The 16,292-nt window shown below is 50.3% G+C and overlaps 3 protein-coding genes; 1 reads left to right on the top strand and 2 right to left on the bottom strand.

Moving 5' to 3' along the window:
• Positions 1-1,325: 1,325 nt before the first annotated feature.
• FFUJ_09905 (related to allantoate permease) lies at positions 1,326-3,048 on the top strand (the record flags this gene model as incomplete). XM_023568140.1 has 4 exons in its annotated part: positions 1,326-1,607; positions 1,672-2,462; positions 2,556-2,730; positions 2,794-3,048. The coding sequence occupies 4 exons, from the start codon at positions 1,326-1,328 to the stop codon at positions 3,046-3,048; spliced, it is 1,503 nt and encodes a 500-aa protein (XP_023435484.1).
• Positions 3,049-4,725: 1,677 nt separating this feature from the next.
• FFUJ_09906 (related to pectinesterase) lies at positions 4,726-12,714 on the bottom strand (the record flags this gene model as incomplete). XM_023568139.1 has 4 exons in its annotated part: positions 4,726-6,691; positions 6,742-8,405; positions 8,580-12,415; positions 12,492-12,714. The coding sequence occupies 4 exons, from the start codon at positions 12,712-12,714 to the stop codon at positions 4,726-4,728; spliced, it is 7,689 nt and encodes a 2,562-aa protein (XP_023436233.1).
• Positions 12,715-14,296: 1,582 nt separating this feature from the next.
• On the bottom strand, positions 14,297-15,993 carry FFUJ_09907 (related to Dal5p; the record flags this gene model as incomplete). XM_023568138.1 has 3 exons in its annotated part: positions 14,297-15,567; positions 15,620-15,722; positions 15,769-15,993. 3 exons carry the CDS (start codon positions 15,991-15,993, stop codon positions 14,297-14,299), a joined length of 1,599 nt encoding a protein of 532 aa, XP_023435483.1.
• Positions 15,994-16,292: the final 299 nt, after the last annotated feature.

The raw sequence follows: 16,292 nt of genomic DNA, 5'->3' as shown, positions 1-16,292 counted from the left end.
CTGCTTTTCTCGGGGTCCGTGGGTGACGCACGGTTACAGTACAAGGTGTCAGTGTCAGTGTCAGTGGGAGTGGTAGGTAGATAGCCATTCCCATTCCAGTGAATGACATACGGTAGGGCCATCATGGTACGATGCTGTTAATGGAGATCGCCCACGAGACACAAGCAGTCTAGACAGGGTTGTTCAACAGATCACCAAGCAAGAGATGGCGATGTTCTGTATCAGCATTGGCATATTCAAGTCCGACTGAGCAATACGCCATACCGTCGCATGCTCCCGAAATAAAATGGGAGCGGGGATTTGTCCCATTGCATTCTACGTCTGGCGGCGCAGTTCCCTCCCTGCAACTGCAACGCAACAGTCGGGGTTGCAACATCTCTCCAGTACCGACTTGGCATACATAAGAAATCTCTGTCAAGCTTTTTTGTCACGCTTGGCTGATGGGCTTGGAAATCTCTTGGGAACCATCACACCACACAAGATCGGCAGAGACCATATCTCTTCACTTGGCGGTCATCGTACAATGAAACAATTCTGTGTTCACCCAACCGACCGGTCCATCCTTGCAAGAGGAGAAAAAAAGAGGCCACCCCGAGTATTCTCAGTCGAGACTCTGCCTGTCCTCATTCACTTCTCCTCTTCCCTGGTCAGCAGGGCCTAGACAAAGTATGGGCGTTCTTCCTTGGCATTACAGTATTATGTGCATGTTTCTTTGGGGGTCCGGCGATTGGTCTCCGAGCGGGGGAAAAGACAGCAGACAACATGGGGTAAAATACGTACCCAGTTGTAAGCCAAGATAACATGGGGTAGAAAAACAAGGTGTGAGTGGAGTTTTCTCCCTTGAGTTTAGTTGTTGGTCGACCCCCTGTAAAGATTGGAGTTGGAGGTGTTGGCCAGTCGCATCTGGGCCTTTTGAGATTGGGCAGCACACTCTATCTCTCTCCTGCACACCTTGTAGGCCACTCTAAAGTAACCCTTGCTTAGTTGCCGTTCGTGCGGAAAGTGGATTTTATACGACGGAGGCTTTTTCGAAAACGGGACTGGGCTTGCTTACAAGGGCCCATACCTTGACAGTCGCCAGTGGCAGTTTCGTTGTAGACACCCCGAGTATTGATCTGGGGTATGTATCATGGACTACCACTGTCTGTCCTGTTCCTCTCTCATTCACTCTGGTATAAAGAGTGGGCTCTTCCCCAGACTGTTTCCCCAGTTCTTGTTCTTGTTCTTCAGATCAGAAGCATCCTCTCTCATCTCCTTCCCTGAGGACAAACAACTCTCACTTAATCCTTTTCTCTTTCCATCATCCCGAGTCAAGAGAAGTCACAATGCTTCACCAACACGAGAACAAGGTGACCTCTGGTCAGGTTGACAGCTCATCAACCGAAAAGGTCGACTATGAGAAGGCCGTTTCCTTCCACGAGGATGCCTCCCAGGAGGTCTTCGATGAGCCTGCCACCAAGCGCCTCCTCCGCAAGATGGACATCAAGCTTCTTCCCTTCCTGGCTCTCCTCTACCTCCTCTCTTTCCTCGATCGTACCAACATCGGTAATGCTAAGCTCGCTGGTCTCGAAGATGCCCTGGGCATGACTGGCAAGTGGGATTACAACGTGAGTACAACCTTGACTTTTACCAATCTGCTGGGAATATGCAAGGTACTAACACGCATCTTAGATCGCTGTCGCCGTCTTCTTCCCCTTCTACGTCGCAGCCGAGATTCCCTCCAACATGGCCATGAAGCGCTTCCGTCCCTCCATCTGGATTCCCAGCATCATGATCGCCTGGGCCATCGTCACAACTCTCATGGGTATCACCAAGAACTTTGGTGGTTTCCTTGCCACTCGCATGGCTCTCGGTCTCGCTGAGGGTGGTCTCTTCCCCGGCATCACTTACTATATCACTCTCTGGTATAAGCGACATGAGTGCGGTCTCCGCATGGCTATTTTCTTCTCTGCTGCTACTGCTGCTGGTGCTTTCGGTGGCCTCTTTGCTCGTGGTGTCATGGAGATGAAAGGTCTTGGTGGTCTTGATGGCTGGGCTTGGATCTTCATCATTGAGGGTCTCATCACTTTCGTCTTTGCTATCATGGCTTTCTTTGTCATGCACGATTACCCCGACACTGCCAAGTTCCTCAACGACTCTGAGCGCAAGGAGGTTCTCCGACGTCTCGAGGAGGATCGATCTGTTCTCTCTGACGCCTTCAACATGAAGTTCGCCAAGGATGCTCTCAAGGACTGGAAGATCTGGGTTCACATGATGATCACCATCGGAATCTACACTCCTCTCTACTCCATCTCCATCTTCCTCCCCACCATCGTCAAGAGTCTCGGCTACACCAACGAGATGGCTCAGCTCATGTCTGTTCCTCCCTACGTCGTCGCCTGCCTCTTCACCATCGGTGGAGGTTTCGCTGCTGATAGACACGGTCAGCGTGGTATCTACATGATCTTCTTCTGTGTTGTCGCGTAAGTATTTCTCCAATCTGCCAAGGTTCTAGAACGGGAGATCTTCCCGACTTGGCACATTCACAACAACTCATTTGCTAACATTTCTCTCAGTATCATTGGCTTCATCATCCTTGCTACTGTCGAATCCCATGGTGCCAAGTACTTCGCCGCTTTCCTCATCACCTGCGGTATCTACCCCAACGTTCCCCAAGGTGTCGCCTGGAACGGCAACAACATCGGTGGCTCTCTCAAGCGTGGTGTTGGTATTGCTATGCACGTCGGCTTCGTAAGTTTTATCCCAATGTCTCAGACATATCCAGCCACAGTTTCACTAACATGTCATTAACAGGGTAACCTTGGTGGTGCCGTCTCTGGCTTCGTCTACCGCAAGGATGATGCTCCCAACTACCGCTCCGGTCACTGGACTCTGGTCGCCACTACTACCATGAGCTGCATTCTCAGCATCTTCATGACTATTTACCTCCGACGCGAGAACGCTCGCCGTGACCAGACTCACAAGGCTCCTCATGAGTACACCCGCGCTGAGAAGGAGTTGGAGCAGGACTCCGGCGACAACGCGACCTTCTTCCGATACACCGTCTAAGCGGTGGACATTGGACGCCATGTCTTGCAGAACATCTTACAGGGCATTGCATGAGTTTGTATATGAGCGTTTGGTCTAGCGAAAAGGAATATTACGATTGGACGGAGTAAAAGGGAAACACTTTTGCATGGATATAAGACCTATACATTTTGACGCTTGTATAATGAAATGAACCTCTAATGATATGAGGTATTCCACAATTACTGCCTTCTCTCTCACTCTCACCTGTGATCATTTGCCATTCTCACCATTCAACTGTCAGGTGAAACAGTCAATAAGCCAACAGCCAACATCCCTGACCACCAACAAAATAAAAGACCTATCGGAAGCCAGAACACATGCTGCAGTGAGGATGCACAGGGCTCAAAACACGGCTGGCAGTGGAGGATCTCACCGACCGAAATAGTTAATGGACGCTGGAAAATCTACCGCAGGGGACCTTTTGCTCAGTCTAGGCCTGCACGGGCAGCAGGGATATTCACAGATGAAGATCTACCAACCCCAGTCTCAGGAATGATGCCGTCTTATCCGCAAGGTAAATGTGAAGTAAGATTTTGGACAATCATGCAAGACACGTCGCAGGTTCTGGTTCTAACTTGATCAGTTGGGTACGCGTATTTTCATGTGAATTGTTCTCATTCCTTCTGATGATCGACCGGCTGTATCTCAACATATCGTAAGCTTAACTTGAACAATAAGCAACTCTACCGAGGCATGACAGAGACATTTTGTTCGTATTTCATGTGGTTTTCCATCTTTTCATCTCACGCAGTTATTCGTAGGGTCGCATTGCGCCAGCCAGCCAGCATCTCACTGCATGGGGCTGTTTTTGTAACACAGTTGTTTTTATCCAGGCTGTCGGAGGATCATTCCGATGTCGATCATTTAAGTATGGCGTTTCTCTTTTTTGCAAAAATTATCGTAGTGGCTGATTTTATTCTATCCGGGTAATTTGCTTTTGTAACACAAGGGTTTCTAATCTTAACTGTGCCTTTTTCCCCACGACAAACCGCCAACAGGCTTCAGATCCTTTATCCTCAATTATTTCCAGGTGAGGATAAACTCCCGAGAGTTTAAATATGCGCCAGGCGCTAATAAATAATGCTGCATTTAACCGGAGACTCTAAGTTAGTAACGCCGATAACGACGGAATGTGGGATTTCCATAAGCGACGTCTCCAATTCTGAATGACTGCCCCCAAATCACACGTTGAATCTCCAATTTGTGGTGATATCGGCGGCGAGTGCTCCACTTTTCCCGTGCAAACACCGATGCTCGGGGAGAGGTAATGAATGGCTGCAGTGTTGATACGCACAACATGGCAATTATTCTACAGCCGCGATTCGCGATAGAAGCTTGTACGCAGTTGCTTACGCTCAGGCAAAGTGTAAGATCTGCAGGTGATCTCCAGCTCCACGGCATGGGTATCGCATGGCACTGAGTCACGAAGCGAAAACGAGAGGGCATGTAGAGAGATTAAACAGCAGTGTGTGAAAAGTACCTAGTCTAAAGGTTCACTAAAGCTATACTAAACTTACCTAAATCTGTTCATCACTTAGAACAACTTCGAGAATTCTTGTGTCCCTGAGACAACAAGGGCAAAATTACAGTAAATATTATGGCTAAATTGACTAATTATGTCGCACGAAGGCGCTAGAATGAATTAAATACCCAGGCTTAGTTGGTGCAAGCGGCAGCGCCCTTGCTCGTCTTGGTAGCCCAGTTGGTCTTTGTCGACTTGACCACGGAAGTGATAACCTTGGACACGGTGCTTCGCTGCGTGACCGTGCTGGAAGGCTGCAGGGTAGTCTTGACCGTGGCCCAGCTTGTGACTGTCTGCTGGTCCAGGGTGACAGTAGAAGTCTTCTTGACGGTGTTGGTCGAAGTAACCTTGACAGTTCCTGCGGCCAGAGTCTGAGTGAGAGTCTTGTAGACTGTGACTGTGCTTGCGGGAAGAGTAGTGGTCTTCTTCTCAGTCACGACAGACGTAGCGTCGACAACGACGGTAGTGGTATCGGCCTTGAGAGTAGTAGTCTTGCCTGTCTCCTTGGTGGTGACCTGTGTAGTTGTAGAAGTAGATCCTGCAATTGTAACAGTGGCGAAACGCGTGGCGACAGATGTAGAAACCTCCACGACAGTAACAGGCTTCAAGGTGCTCGTCTTTCCAACCGTCTTAGTGGTGATCAACTCTGTTGTAGTTGTGCTACCAGGGACAGTGGCGGTAGAGGTCTTGACGTTAGTGGTGTAGGTTGAGACCACGGTGACTGTGACTGTTCGTAGAGCCTCAGCACGAGCCTCAAGATTGATGGAGCCAAGGTCCAGATCACGTCGAGTCAGACCAGAAGAAAGATCGAAAGATGGGTTACCGAAGACAACAGCAGCTCGGGGCTTGAGAACCGCTGTGGCGCCGAGATCACGCTTGTCCTGGGTTGGGATACACTTGAGTGTTGTGGTCTTGGAGACAGTCTTGACAGAAGTTGTCACGACAGTAGACACAACAGTGGTAGCCTTCAGGGACGTGGTAGTAGTACCGCCAGTGCCAATAGTGGTAGTGGTAGTGCTCTTGACAGTGACAGCCTTAGGGCTTGAAGTCCTGGTAGCAAAGACTGTTGTGAAGTCGGTCTCTTCCTGAGTCACTGACTTGGGAGTAACTGTGACCGCGGTAGTAGACACAGTTGTAGTAACAGCCTTGGCAGAAGTTGTAATCCAAGAAGTGACAGTCGCGGCAACCACGTTGGTTGAAGTCTTGGTAACATCAGCAGGGGTGACAGTCTTGCCAACATCCACAACATCAGTCGACTTGACAGTGACCACGCTGTCACCCTGGGTGATCTGCTGAGTCTGAGTGGTTGTGCTCTTCTCAGTGTTGGTCTTGGTAGTAGGATCAGGTGTGATGGTGGTTCCAACATCGAGAGTAGAAGTAGACTTCTCTGTCACGGTCACATCGGCTCCGGTGGTGGTCACCAAAGCTGTCTGAGACGTTGTCACAGTTTGGGTAGTGTAGACAGTTGTAGAGCTGTATGTCTGAGTAGCAGCGATACCCGCATCAAAAGGCGTGGCGTCCACAAGTGTCATGTTGATCCAGGCCGTGGAAGTGAAGAAAGTGCCGAGCTCGAACTGTGCAACCTCCTCGCCAGAGAGCTGCTTGGCGAAAGAAGCACGCTGGCTGGTGGAAGATCCAGGGCCAGAGTTGTCGAACTCTCCGAAGATGACATTGGCTGTTCGGGGATCAGCCTTGGTCCAGGCTTGCCAACCTGCGGCAGCGATGCAAGCACCCAACTCAGACTCGATATAGGCAACGCGGGCATATTGATCCCAAGGTCGACCGAGGTAGATGTTAGAGTAAGAAGCACCACCAGCAGGAGAGACTGTGCACTGATCGAAAACAAAACCCCAAGAAGGTCCAGTGTTGGTACCCTTCTTGTTCGCTGTCAACGCGATGCCGTCTCGGTTGGGAGCAATGGTAGACTTGAGGAAGTATCCAGCGCCAGATCCCCAAATCATATCGATATTTCCTGTGAACAAGGAGTTGTATGCGAAAAGATTACCGTTGATGAGCAGGGCATCCTGATTACCGTAGACCTGGCAGCCATAGAGCGAGGCAAACTTGCTGCTCTTGACTGCAAAACCAAGACTAGCGTAGCTGTGCGCCTGTTAGTGAATGTGCAGTTCCTGTGAGCGATTGAGACTTACTTGGCGGTAGTGCCGAATGTGTTCGCAAAATTGATGTTGACAGCCTGGAAGTAATTGCCAGTGGCGTAGAAGGTAGCTGAGTCAGAGTTGGAGGCTTCAGCCTGAGTGTCAATGCCTTTATCGTACGTGATGGTGACCTGGTTCTTGGAATTATCTTCAGGAGACTCAGAGTAACCGATGAAGAATGTGGTTCCAGGTCGGCTGAGGACTATCTGTTCCTTGTATGTACCGGGATAGATGAAGACAGTGGGAGTGACCTTGGTGGAAAGGGGCAGAGCATCAATGGCAGCCTGAATGGTATCATAAGTCGGGACTCCATCGATAGGGTCCTTGGAGACAATGTAGGCACCAGCAGGAGGAGTCTTTCCGCCGTAGGGAGCAGTAGGAACGGGGGTGGGTGTGACAGTGCTGGGCTGAGGTGTTGTAATGGAGTCCCAGTAGGTCATATCAATCCAGTCAGTGCTGTCCATCACGGACTCAATAGAGTAAGTATCCGATGTAAGAAGTGTAGCAAACCCAAATGCCTCTCGGGCTGCCGTGTTCTTCTCCCAGCTTCCGGGACCCTCGTTGTTGTACTCAGCGAAGGTGATATGATCAGTGCGAGGATCGGTTGTAGACCAGATCTTCCAACCAGCGGGTTGAATGGTGCTGTCCAAGTAACTGTTCTTGATAACCACGAGAGCGTAAGCGCTGTAAGGTCGGCCGAGATAGACCTGTCCCTGGAGATCCACAGTAGCTGAAGCAGCTTCAGTGAAAAGACACTGGTCGAAGATGTAACCTCCAACTGCACTCGCACTGCTACGGCTCTGTGCTGTGATGGCGGACTTTGCACGCTTGGCAGCCAGTGTACAACCCTTGAAGTAAGCCTTGCTGTATCCCCACACAAAATCAATGGCTCCTTCTATATAACTGCTCTCATAGTACTGGTAACCATTTGTCGCGCCGTTAAGAAGAGTGTCCTGCCAGCCGATGAAAGAGCAGCCATAGAAACCGATGTCGTTTCCGTAGATACTGGCAGCAAGAGTAACATAGCTAGGTGTCGCACCATCCAAGTTATCAGAATTGACGAATTTGACGTTGTAAAAGGCAATCTTGGTGCTGGCTGTCGCGATAGTAGCTGTATCCGCGTTGCTGCGACCAGCGGGAATGGTACCAGCAACCGAGAGACCCTTGGCTTGGGTGATGATGACCTGGTTGCTAGCATAGGTCTTTCCTGGGTCGCTCTCAGTGTATCCGATGATGGTAACAGGTCCTGGTCGGTTGATAGCAGGGACCTGCTCCTCATACGTTCCGGCATAGATAAAGATTGTCTGAGGTGTTGAGTCCTTGGGGAGACTCTTGAGAGCATCAGTGAGAGTGGAGTAGGAGCCTGACTTTTCTCCTCCGACGGACACAGTAACAGCTCCCTTGGGAGGAGTAGTACCATCAGAAGGATGTACCGGCCAAGTGTCGTCGGTCTCAGGATCGGTAGTTGCGTCAGAGCCATCGACGGCATAGCTGGGGACAAGGTTGTAAGCCTTCATGTCAAGCCAGCTGGTACTACCAATGAACGACCCGAGGGAGTATGCAGCAGCCTGTGACTCGGTGAGTTTTGTCGCGAAGCTAGCTCGAGAGGTGGTCCAGTTTCCGGGTCCAGTGTTGTTGAATTCTCCGAAAAGCACGTTCTGGAAGGTAATTGTTAGCCAGCTGTATGGTAAACTTGGAACAGTCTCCTCTAAGCTCCCCTAAAGTCCCCTAAAGTCCCCTAAAGTTCTCTGAAGTCCTCTCAACTCCCTCAAGTCCTCTGAGCTCCTCTAAGATCCTCTAAACTACTTTAACACCTCTGAAGTCTTACTTACCGATGTCTGGGGATTGCTTGAAGACCAGGTGGCCCAACCTTGTGGAGAGATGTGCTTGTCGAGGAAGGAATTCATGTACACAACAAGGGCATATTGAGACCATGGGCGACCGAGTGATGTGGTGCCGAAGTTAGATCCGTAACTATCAGTGTATGTGACCTTGCATTTATCGAACACGAAGCCGCCGGCCCAAGAAGAGCTCTTGCGGTTGTTGGCGGTGATATAGGCGTTGGCGGTGTTGGACGCAACATAACACCCATGGAAGAAAGCCTTGCTGTAACCCCAAATGAAGTCCACAGATCCCGAAATATAACTGTTAGAGAAGACCTGAATACCCTGGTTGACAAGAAGGGTATCCTGGAAGCCGTCGAAAGCACATCCATACGCCGCCATGTTTCCAAAGAAGTCGGCAGCAAGAGCAGCTGTGTCACTAGTTTGTGGATAGGTGTTTGTGAAGTTCAGGTTGTAAAGCGAGAGACCAGAAGAAGCTGAAGTGGTCTTCCAAAAGAGAACGGGGGTCTCTTCGTTGCGGGATGCACCAGTTGAGTAGCCCAGCTTGAACCAGATGAGGACCTCGTTCTGGGTGAAGTCATTCTCAAAGCTGGTCTCACCACGGATGGTAACGTGACCGCTAGAGCGAGTGAGAGTCAGCTGCTCGTTGTATGAACCGGCCTTGACAAAGATGGTGTAGTCATCGCCGTCGTCGGGAATGGCAGCGAGGGCAGAGGCCACAGTCTTGTACTCATTTCCGGTGGGAGAGGGAGCAACGGTCAAGGTAGCACCGACAGCAGTAGCACTTGAAGTGCTAGAGACTGTAGTCGCAGCTGAAGTGGTGGTAGTGCTGGCAGCGTCTTTGCCGTACACAGAGTCAGGCCATCCCTGGAAGGGGGCAATGGCAGCTTTATCAATCCAAGAGTCACTGCCCAAGATACCGGCAGCGCTGAAGGAAGAAGTATCACTGGCAATAGTTGCAGCAGAAATACGAGCAGAAGAGTCCCAGCCAGGGCCAGTGTTGTTACCCTCAGTGAAGGTACCGGTGAAAGTGCTGGGAGAAGCAATCTTCCATCCGGCGCCTGCGATATGCCCATCGAGGAATGAGTTAACAAAAGCGACATTGGAGTTTGTGCTATAATCACGTCCAAGGAATGTGCTTCCCTCGGGAACAGAACTTGACTCGGGGACGACCGCGCAGAGATCGAAGACAAAGCGAGAGCCGCCGTATTGGCCCTGGTACTTGTGGGCGGCGATAGCCTGGCCAGCGGTAGACCCCCGAGAAACAATGACGGAGTTGTAAATGTAACCAGCGCCTTGTCCCCACACGAAATCAGTGGTTCCTGATATCTTTGAGTGACTGAAGAAGAAATTGCCGTAGTCGAGGTACAGAGTTCCCTGAGACGAGTCAATGTCGCAGCCATAGAAAGCCACCTTTGTTCCCTTAGCGTATACAGCCAGAGCGATGTTGTTGGTAGTAGGATCAAAGGAGTTCTCGAAGTTGATGTTGTAGAAAGATACGAGCTTGGCTTCGTACTTGTTGGCAGCGAATGTTGCTGTACCCAATGAACCACCACTGCTTGACAAGACAGCGTTTCTGGCAGTGATAGTGACCTTGTTATTCTTGGGCGAAGAACCATCAGTGGTCTCACCGCGGAAGACAGTAGCGCCAGTACGGACGACTGAGACCTGTCCTTGGTATGTGCCAGCAAGGATGTAGATGTATTGGGTGGTATCATCAGCAGGAAGGGCTGCGACTGCGGAAGCGACAGTGTCGTAAGAGGCACAAGGATTGCTCTTGGGCCCAACAACGAGAGCCGTGCTGGGAACAGCTGAAGGCAGCGAGCATGAGGACGTTGTAGGTGCGGCGGAAGTGGACTCCTCTGTGGTGCTTGTTGCAGATGCGGCCTTGGACAAGACATCAGAGGTTGTGGTCACGGGGTCAGCGGCCTTTGTCACCGCCTCGGAAGTAGTCTTCTTCAAATCTGGTGTAGTTGTTGCAGATTCGGAGGTTGTAGAAGAAGATTCTGAAGTCGTAGGAGCGGCCGAAGTGGTGGTCTCAACATCCTGCTTGAAGTCCTTGGCGTTGCTGGCCTGAATAGCACTCAAAACACCTTGATCAATCCAGTCGAGGGAAGAAACCGCGACACTAGGGTAAGCGCCCTTGAAGAAGGCAGAGATCTCATAAGGAGAGAGGTCCTTGGGGTCTGTGACAAGAGTCACATACTTGGAGCGGTCCGCCACATGGTTGGAGTAGCTTCCGTCGCCAGTAGTACCGAACTCGATGTAGCTGTTCAGCTTAGACTGCGTCTTGGTATCAACGTAGACACCAGTCGCAGTGATGAAGCTTCCAATGCTCGTATCGCGGAAGACAGCGACAGAGCCATCACCATTGCCCGCGGCGAGGAAGACGCGGGTATTGGTTGATCCACTCTTCTGACTGATATCACAGGTATCGAAGACGACAGTCGAGTTGTAGAGAGTGCTTCCAGCGAGAGCGCCCTTGTTGTAGACGATGAGACCGTTGCTGTTGGTAGCTGTGACGGTGGTTCCATACAGGTAGAGCGAAGGGTAGTTGTAGAGGACCTTGTCAGGGGCCTCGATGTACGAATTGGCGACGATGGCAGAAGCGTAGGATCCAGTGATGGCAGCGATACCAGCAGCGTAAAACTGACAGTTGTAGAATGCATTCTTGCTGCCTCTGAGGAAGACAGCTCCACCAGACCCTCCAGCCTGAGTGTTGGAGAACTTGATGTTCTTCCACGTGATACCGGCAGCACTCGCCGTTGAGAAGGACAGTGCAGGATTGGCGTTTCCACCGTTGTCGATGACAACCTTGGGTGTAGAGGAAACATCGCGCTTGTTGGAAACCTCACCGACGATCGTGACGGTGGGTGTAGCCTGGATGACGACGTTTTCGGTGTAGGTGCCAGCAAGAACAGTCACAGTTGGGTAACCACTTGTCTGGGCTGCCTTGATAGCATCGTTAATGGCAGTGTAGTCGCCACTTCCGTCAGCAGCAACTGTGAGTACTAGAGGCGAGTCAGTTGATGTTGAAACCACGCTCTCTGATGTTTGTTGTGAAGAAGTGAAAGAAGAAGGAAATTCGGTGGTCAAAGAGTGTGATGCCTCGGAAGTTTGAGTTCCAGACGATGTGAGAGTCTCGCTCGTCTCAGGGGAGTTCAGGATGGCGCTGGACTCGGAGGACGATGTGACATCCCCAGAGGCTGAAGTCCCGCTTGCTGTTAAGGAGCCAGAAGACGCCTCCGATGTGGCGCTCGACTCAAGCGAAGTGGTCAAGGCTGTAGAGGCATCGCTGGTGGCAGAGCCATAAGTCGTGACTGAGCCAGCGCTTGACTCAGAGGACGACGCGACATTGCCAGAGGCTGATGTCTCGCCCGCCGTGGTGGGTCCAGTAGCGGTGTTTGAAGTTGCGCTTGAATCGACAGAAGAGGCCGAGGTAGTATCGACGTTGCTGGTGGCAGTGCCAGTTGTTGAGCCAGAGCCAGCGCTTGACTCTAGAGATGAAGTCGAGGCAGAGCCAGTAGTCGTGTCGGAAGCAGCTGTGGCTGTCTTGGCGCCAATTGCATCTGTTGAAGCTGTGTCGGCATCGGATAGTACTGAGGTTGAAGCATCATGTGATGCCACTGCAGTTGATGAAGAGTGTGTGTCGCCGTCGGCAGAGCTTAGAGATGTTTCTGAAGAAAGTCCTGATGGGGTGCCAGAAGTGAGTGTAACCTCAATGGTCGATGAAGCCTCAGATAATGAGACACTTCCAACAATAGAGGTTGTCTCTGACTTAGATGCAGAAGATGTTGTCCCCGAGGGTACTGTCTCGGAAGCAGCTGTGGTAGAGGTCCCACTCGCAGTCGAGATCGGAGCTCCAACACCAATACCACCCCTGGGGCTGCCTTGGCTTACATGCCGACGATCTCTTGACAAGCGGATTGACTTGGGGAGTGAACGACGAAGAACCGCCGTCGGCAACAGGAACATTGCCGGTCAAAGGAGTGTCATGAAGGGAAGCAAAACGAGTGGAATGGCTGGAGGAAGAATCAACGAAAGCAGGGACAACTTGACCTTCTTTTGCAAGACTGCTCCCACAGAGAAGCGGGAGCAGTAGCCAGGCAGACAATCTGGCCATGTTGAGCCGTGATTCAAGGCAACAGCACGAAAGGTTACGGACGCGGGGGAGGGACAAAAGTACGTGGTAAGACCTTGCAATCTACAGGGGCTACATACACTGATATAACATCCCGTCTCTTATCTGATACCAGCCCCAGAGGCCACCAGGTTCTCGGTTATGAAAAGGCCATGAGTATCGCCCAGTCTAGAAGTACTCGGCTCGCCCGTCAGACTAAGTAGTCTTGGGCATGGCAAAGCCTTCATCCCAAGTGACAGAAATATTTAGATGAGTTTAGGATATCTTAGAGTAGCTTATGATGACCTTAGTGGACTCTTTGGCCAGTTTATTATGGCCCCTACTCTAGAGTCTTACGACACCCTGAGAATAGTGCCGGCTAGCAAGCAGCTGAACATGGCATTTAAGAAACTATCGATTTCATTCAAAGGCTAGAGAAGAAAGGACACAAAACGGTCGAATAAAAAGTTCAAATGAGTCCAGGGGACTCGGCCGTGACGGAAGATAGCGCCGGAAGAATTATTTGGAGACGGTGAAATATACCCGTTTGGGGATAGAGGCAAGGTGTAGTGGGACGACCCTAGATTTCATCTCGTCTCTTAGCTGAACGGTAGGTCTGGGCCTGAACTAGGGGCCAATGAGAGGGCATTAGTGACGACGTGCTGGAGTAACCAGACTGCCGGGAGTTTGGACCGTTGCCAAGAAGGTTTTTCTTGTGGGACGAGGATGATGTTACGATAAGGTTCCCAACGGCTGAACCCCTTTTTTATGTCTGAGTTTAAACAGAGTTTCATAAATAGAGGCTTAATTCTGAGTCTAATGATTTATATGTTTAAAGAGTGATCGAATTGCCACTAAACTCCCGGCAAACTCAAAGTGTCACAATCCTAATCTCATAATCCCATCACGACTCATAAAGTTCGAGGCCAGCACCACGTCAGCCCATCGTCATTTCCAAAATTACAGGGGTAAGCCATGGAGCAGATTCACTATCGAATTTGCCAGCCATGAACGGAGAAGGCCCCGAAACGATTTCCCAATGTGAGTGTTGGTTGCAAGCTAGTCGGCGGGTAGAAAGCTTATATCAGGAATAGTCTCACCATTCGCGACCGCCACCGCCACAGGCTAATGATTCTGACAGAAGCGACACGTGGAACGGACACTGCGCTTATCGGTATTTCCATGCGAGCGGGATGAGAGTCTTAGATCTGGTGCAGGGGATACCCCTGACTTGGATCCAGCTTGAGTCAGTCGTGTACGACAGTTCGCCTTTTTTTAGTCGCTTTCCTGTGAGAGAATAATGTTGCTTTTTCGGTTTACCGATACTTATTGCCGACATGTTTCGACTTTTCAAGGCCGAATGGTCTTAATTAGTTTGAAGTAAATGTTCTGGACCTCCCTCAGAAGTAGTCCAGACTCTGTATGCAAACTCCAGCAAATGGTGTCTTGGAGCACCATAAGCCCGGTAAATGTCAAGCACAGTTAGATTCTTTTGCGAAACTAGACATGTCCGTAATCGGAGTCAACTCTTTCTTTGTTAACATGGGCCTAGATTTGGTTCTTGAGTAGACTTGATCTGACTACCCTAAATAGGATAGATATAGAACTTGTTCTCCAAATCAGTTAAATCCAATAGAGCTATTTCGACCTTTCTTCGAACAATCTGGCCATTCTCATCCAACTGCTCAACTTCACCAAACGCATGTGCGAGTCTCTCTTCCTCGCTCAAACCAGCCGCCCACTCCTTGCGCTCCTTATTCCTCTTTTTGAGAATAAACTGAATCACGAATAAAACTGCCGGAGTTCCCACCCAGCTGATAAGAATCATGGAGATCCAGGCCCCGTAATACCTGGGAGCATCTTTCGGAACCCAGATTTGCGGTGAAATCAAGTTTGCAACACTATAGCCAATCATGAACATGACGTTGCGGGTGAGCTTCTTGGTGTAGCCAGCGGCACTCGATGTTGCCCAACCCAGGGCAATGATGTAAGTGTTTCCGTAGGTATGGCCTGCGAGGAGGAGGCAAGCAAGCATTCCGAGTTTCTCGTTCCAGTTGATGGCGACCATTCCGATACCACCAGCAACAGCAGGTATACACCAGACAAGGCCGTGAAGAGCAAGGTTGGAAGGCCACCATTTCAGTGCAAAAGTTCCAGCAAGACAAACCGCGACTCCAAAACCACCGCCAGCTGCAGCAACAAGTGTTGAGCCTAGAGCATCGACGCCAAGAGCCGTAGTGATGAGATTCTGTTGGCCGTATGTCAAGTTGTTGGACATCATAAGGGTAAAAGCCTGGAGTGCAAACAGCCAAGATACTGGATCCCGAAGCGTCTCCTGAAATTGTGTCTTCTTGAACTGCTTCTGTTCGATGGAACTCTGACTCGACTCGTGCACTCTCTTGATACAGTGGACCTTTTCCTCCAGCGTCAAGAATCTAGCCTCGGCGGGGTTGTTTGGGTAGAAGAACCAAACAAACACAGATAACACAACGGACAGGCCTCCAGTAACAATCATGAAAAGCTTCCAGGGTAGTACCGTGCTATGACTCCAGAGAAGACCGTAGGAGATGAAAGCTGCGCAGACTGGTGCCAAAGCTGATGTGACCCAGAGGAAAGGCTGAAGGAATGATTGTTCGTGGCGGTTGAAGAACATGCCGATTGTCATCTCCATTGCTGGCACGACTACTGATTCGGCAGCACCGAGAGCAATTCGAAGAACGACCAGACCTGCGTATTTGGTCGCAACGCAGTGAAGAAGGATAGTAGCTCCCCACATGAAGACTAGCCCGGCAACGAATTTTCCAAAGGGAAGTCTCTGCATGAGATAATGACCAGGCCATTGTGCAGCAAGATATCCTGGGATAGTGTGAGAACGGTTCCTGCAGGTAGTAAAGGGTCTGAAACATACCAACATAGAAGAATGTTCCCAGATTGTTGTATTGTGCCTTGTTAATACCTGTTTCTTCGAAAAGGCCGAGAATGGCAGCATATCCGAGAGTTGACTTGTCAATCTGCAGATGTCAGTTAATCTATAGTGGGAAATGCTGGTGAACTTACGAATAGAAGCAGATTGATCGCTGATAAGAGTCCCATAACGTGCCAGTAAAGCTTTCTTCGCAGCTTCTTCTCCTTCTCGGGAGTCAGAGGCCCAAACTGGTCGCCATGTTCCTCAACGAGACGCAGGGTAACATCAGCATACTTTTCAGAGACAATGGCTGTCTCTCCTTCTTTCTCCCGGCTTTGAACCCTAGAAAGGTCCTTTGAATCTTCTGTGACACCCATACCTGTAGATGGAAAGATAAAGAACTGGAATGAAGAGCGGATACAGCCGAGTGATCTGCATGCGGGAAGTGCTTGGCTTTATCTCAAGCGACCATCACATATGAGACCACTATCAAATCACATCAGATCGACTCCATACTTCTAAATTGATTACACTGACTCACGAATCGCCTTTTTCGTGATGATTTTCACTTCATTGTTACGCTGACCTTTGTTGCGACAACGTGGGGAACGATTGCGTGCTGAGGTTATTGAGTAGCGATAGGTCGATTGCATGTTGATGCGTCAAGGATTCGGAT

This window comes from Fusarium fujikuroi, chromosome FFUJ_chr09, assembly GCF_900079805.1.
Source record: "Fusarium fujikuroi IMI 58289 draft genome, chromosome FFUJ_chr09".
Classification (NCBI taxonomy): domain Eukaryota; kingdom Fungi; phylum Ascomycota; class Sordariomycetes; order Hypocreales; family Nectriaceae; genus Fusarium; species Fusarium fujikuroi.
Note: the sequence above shows the minus strand (reverse complement) of the source record. Positions and strands in the feature narration are given on the sequence as shown.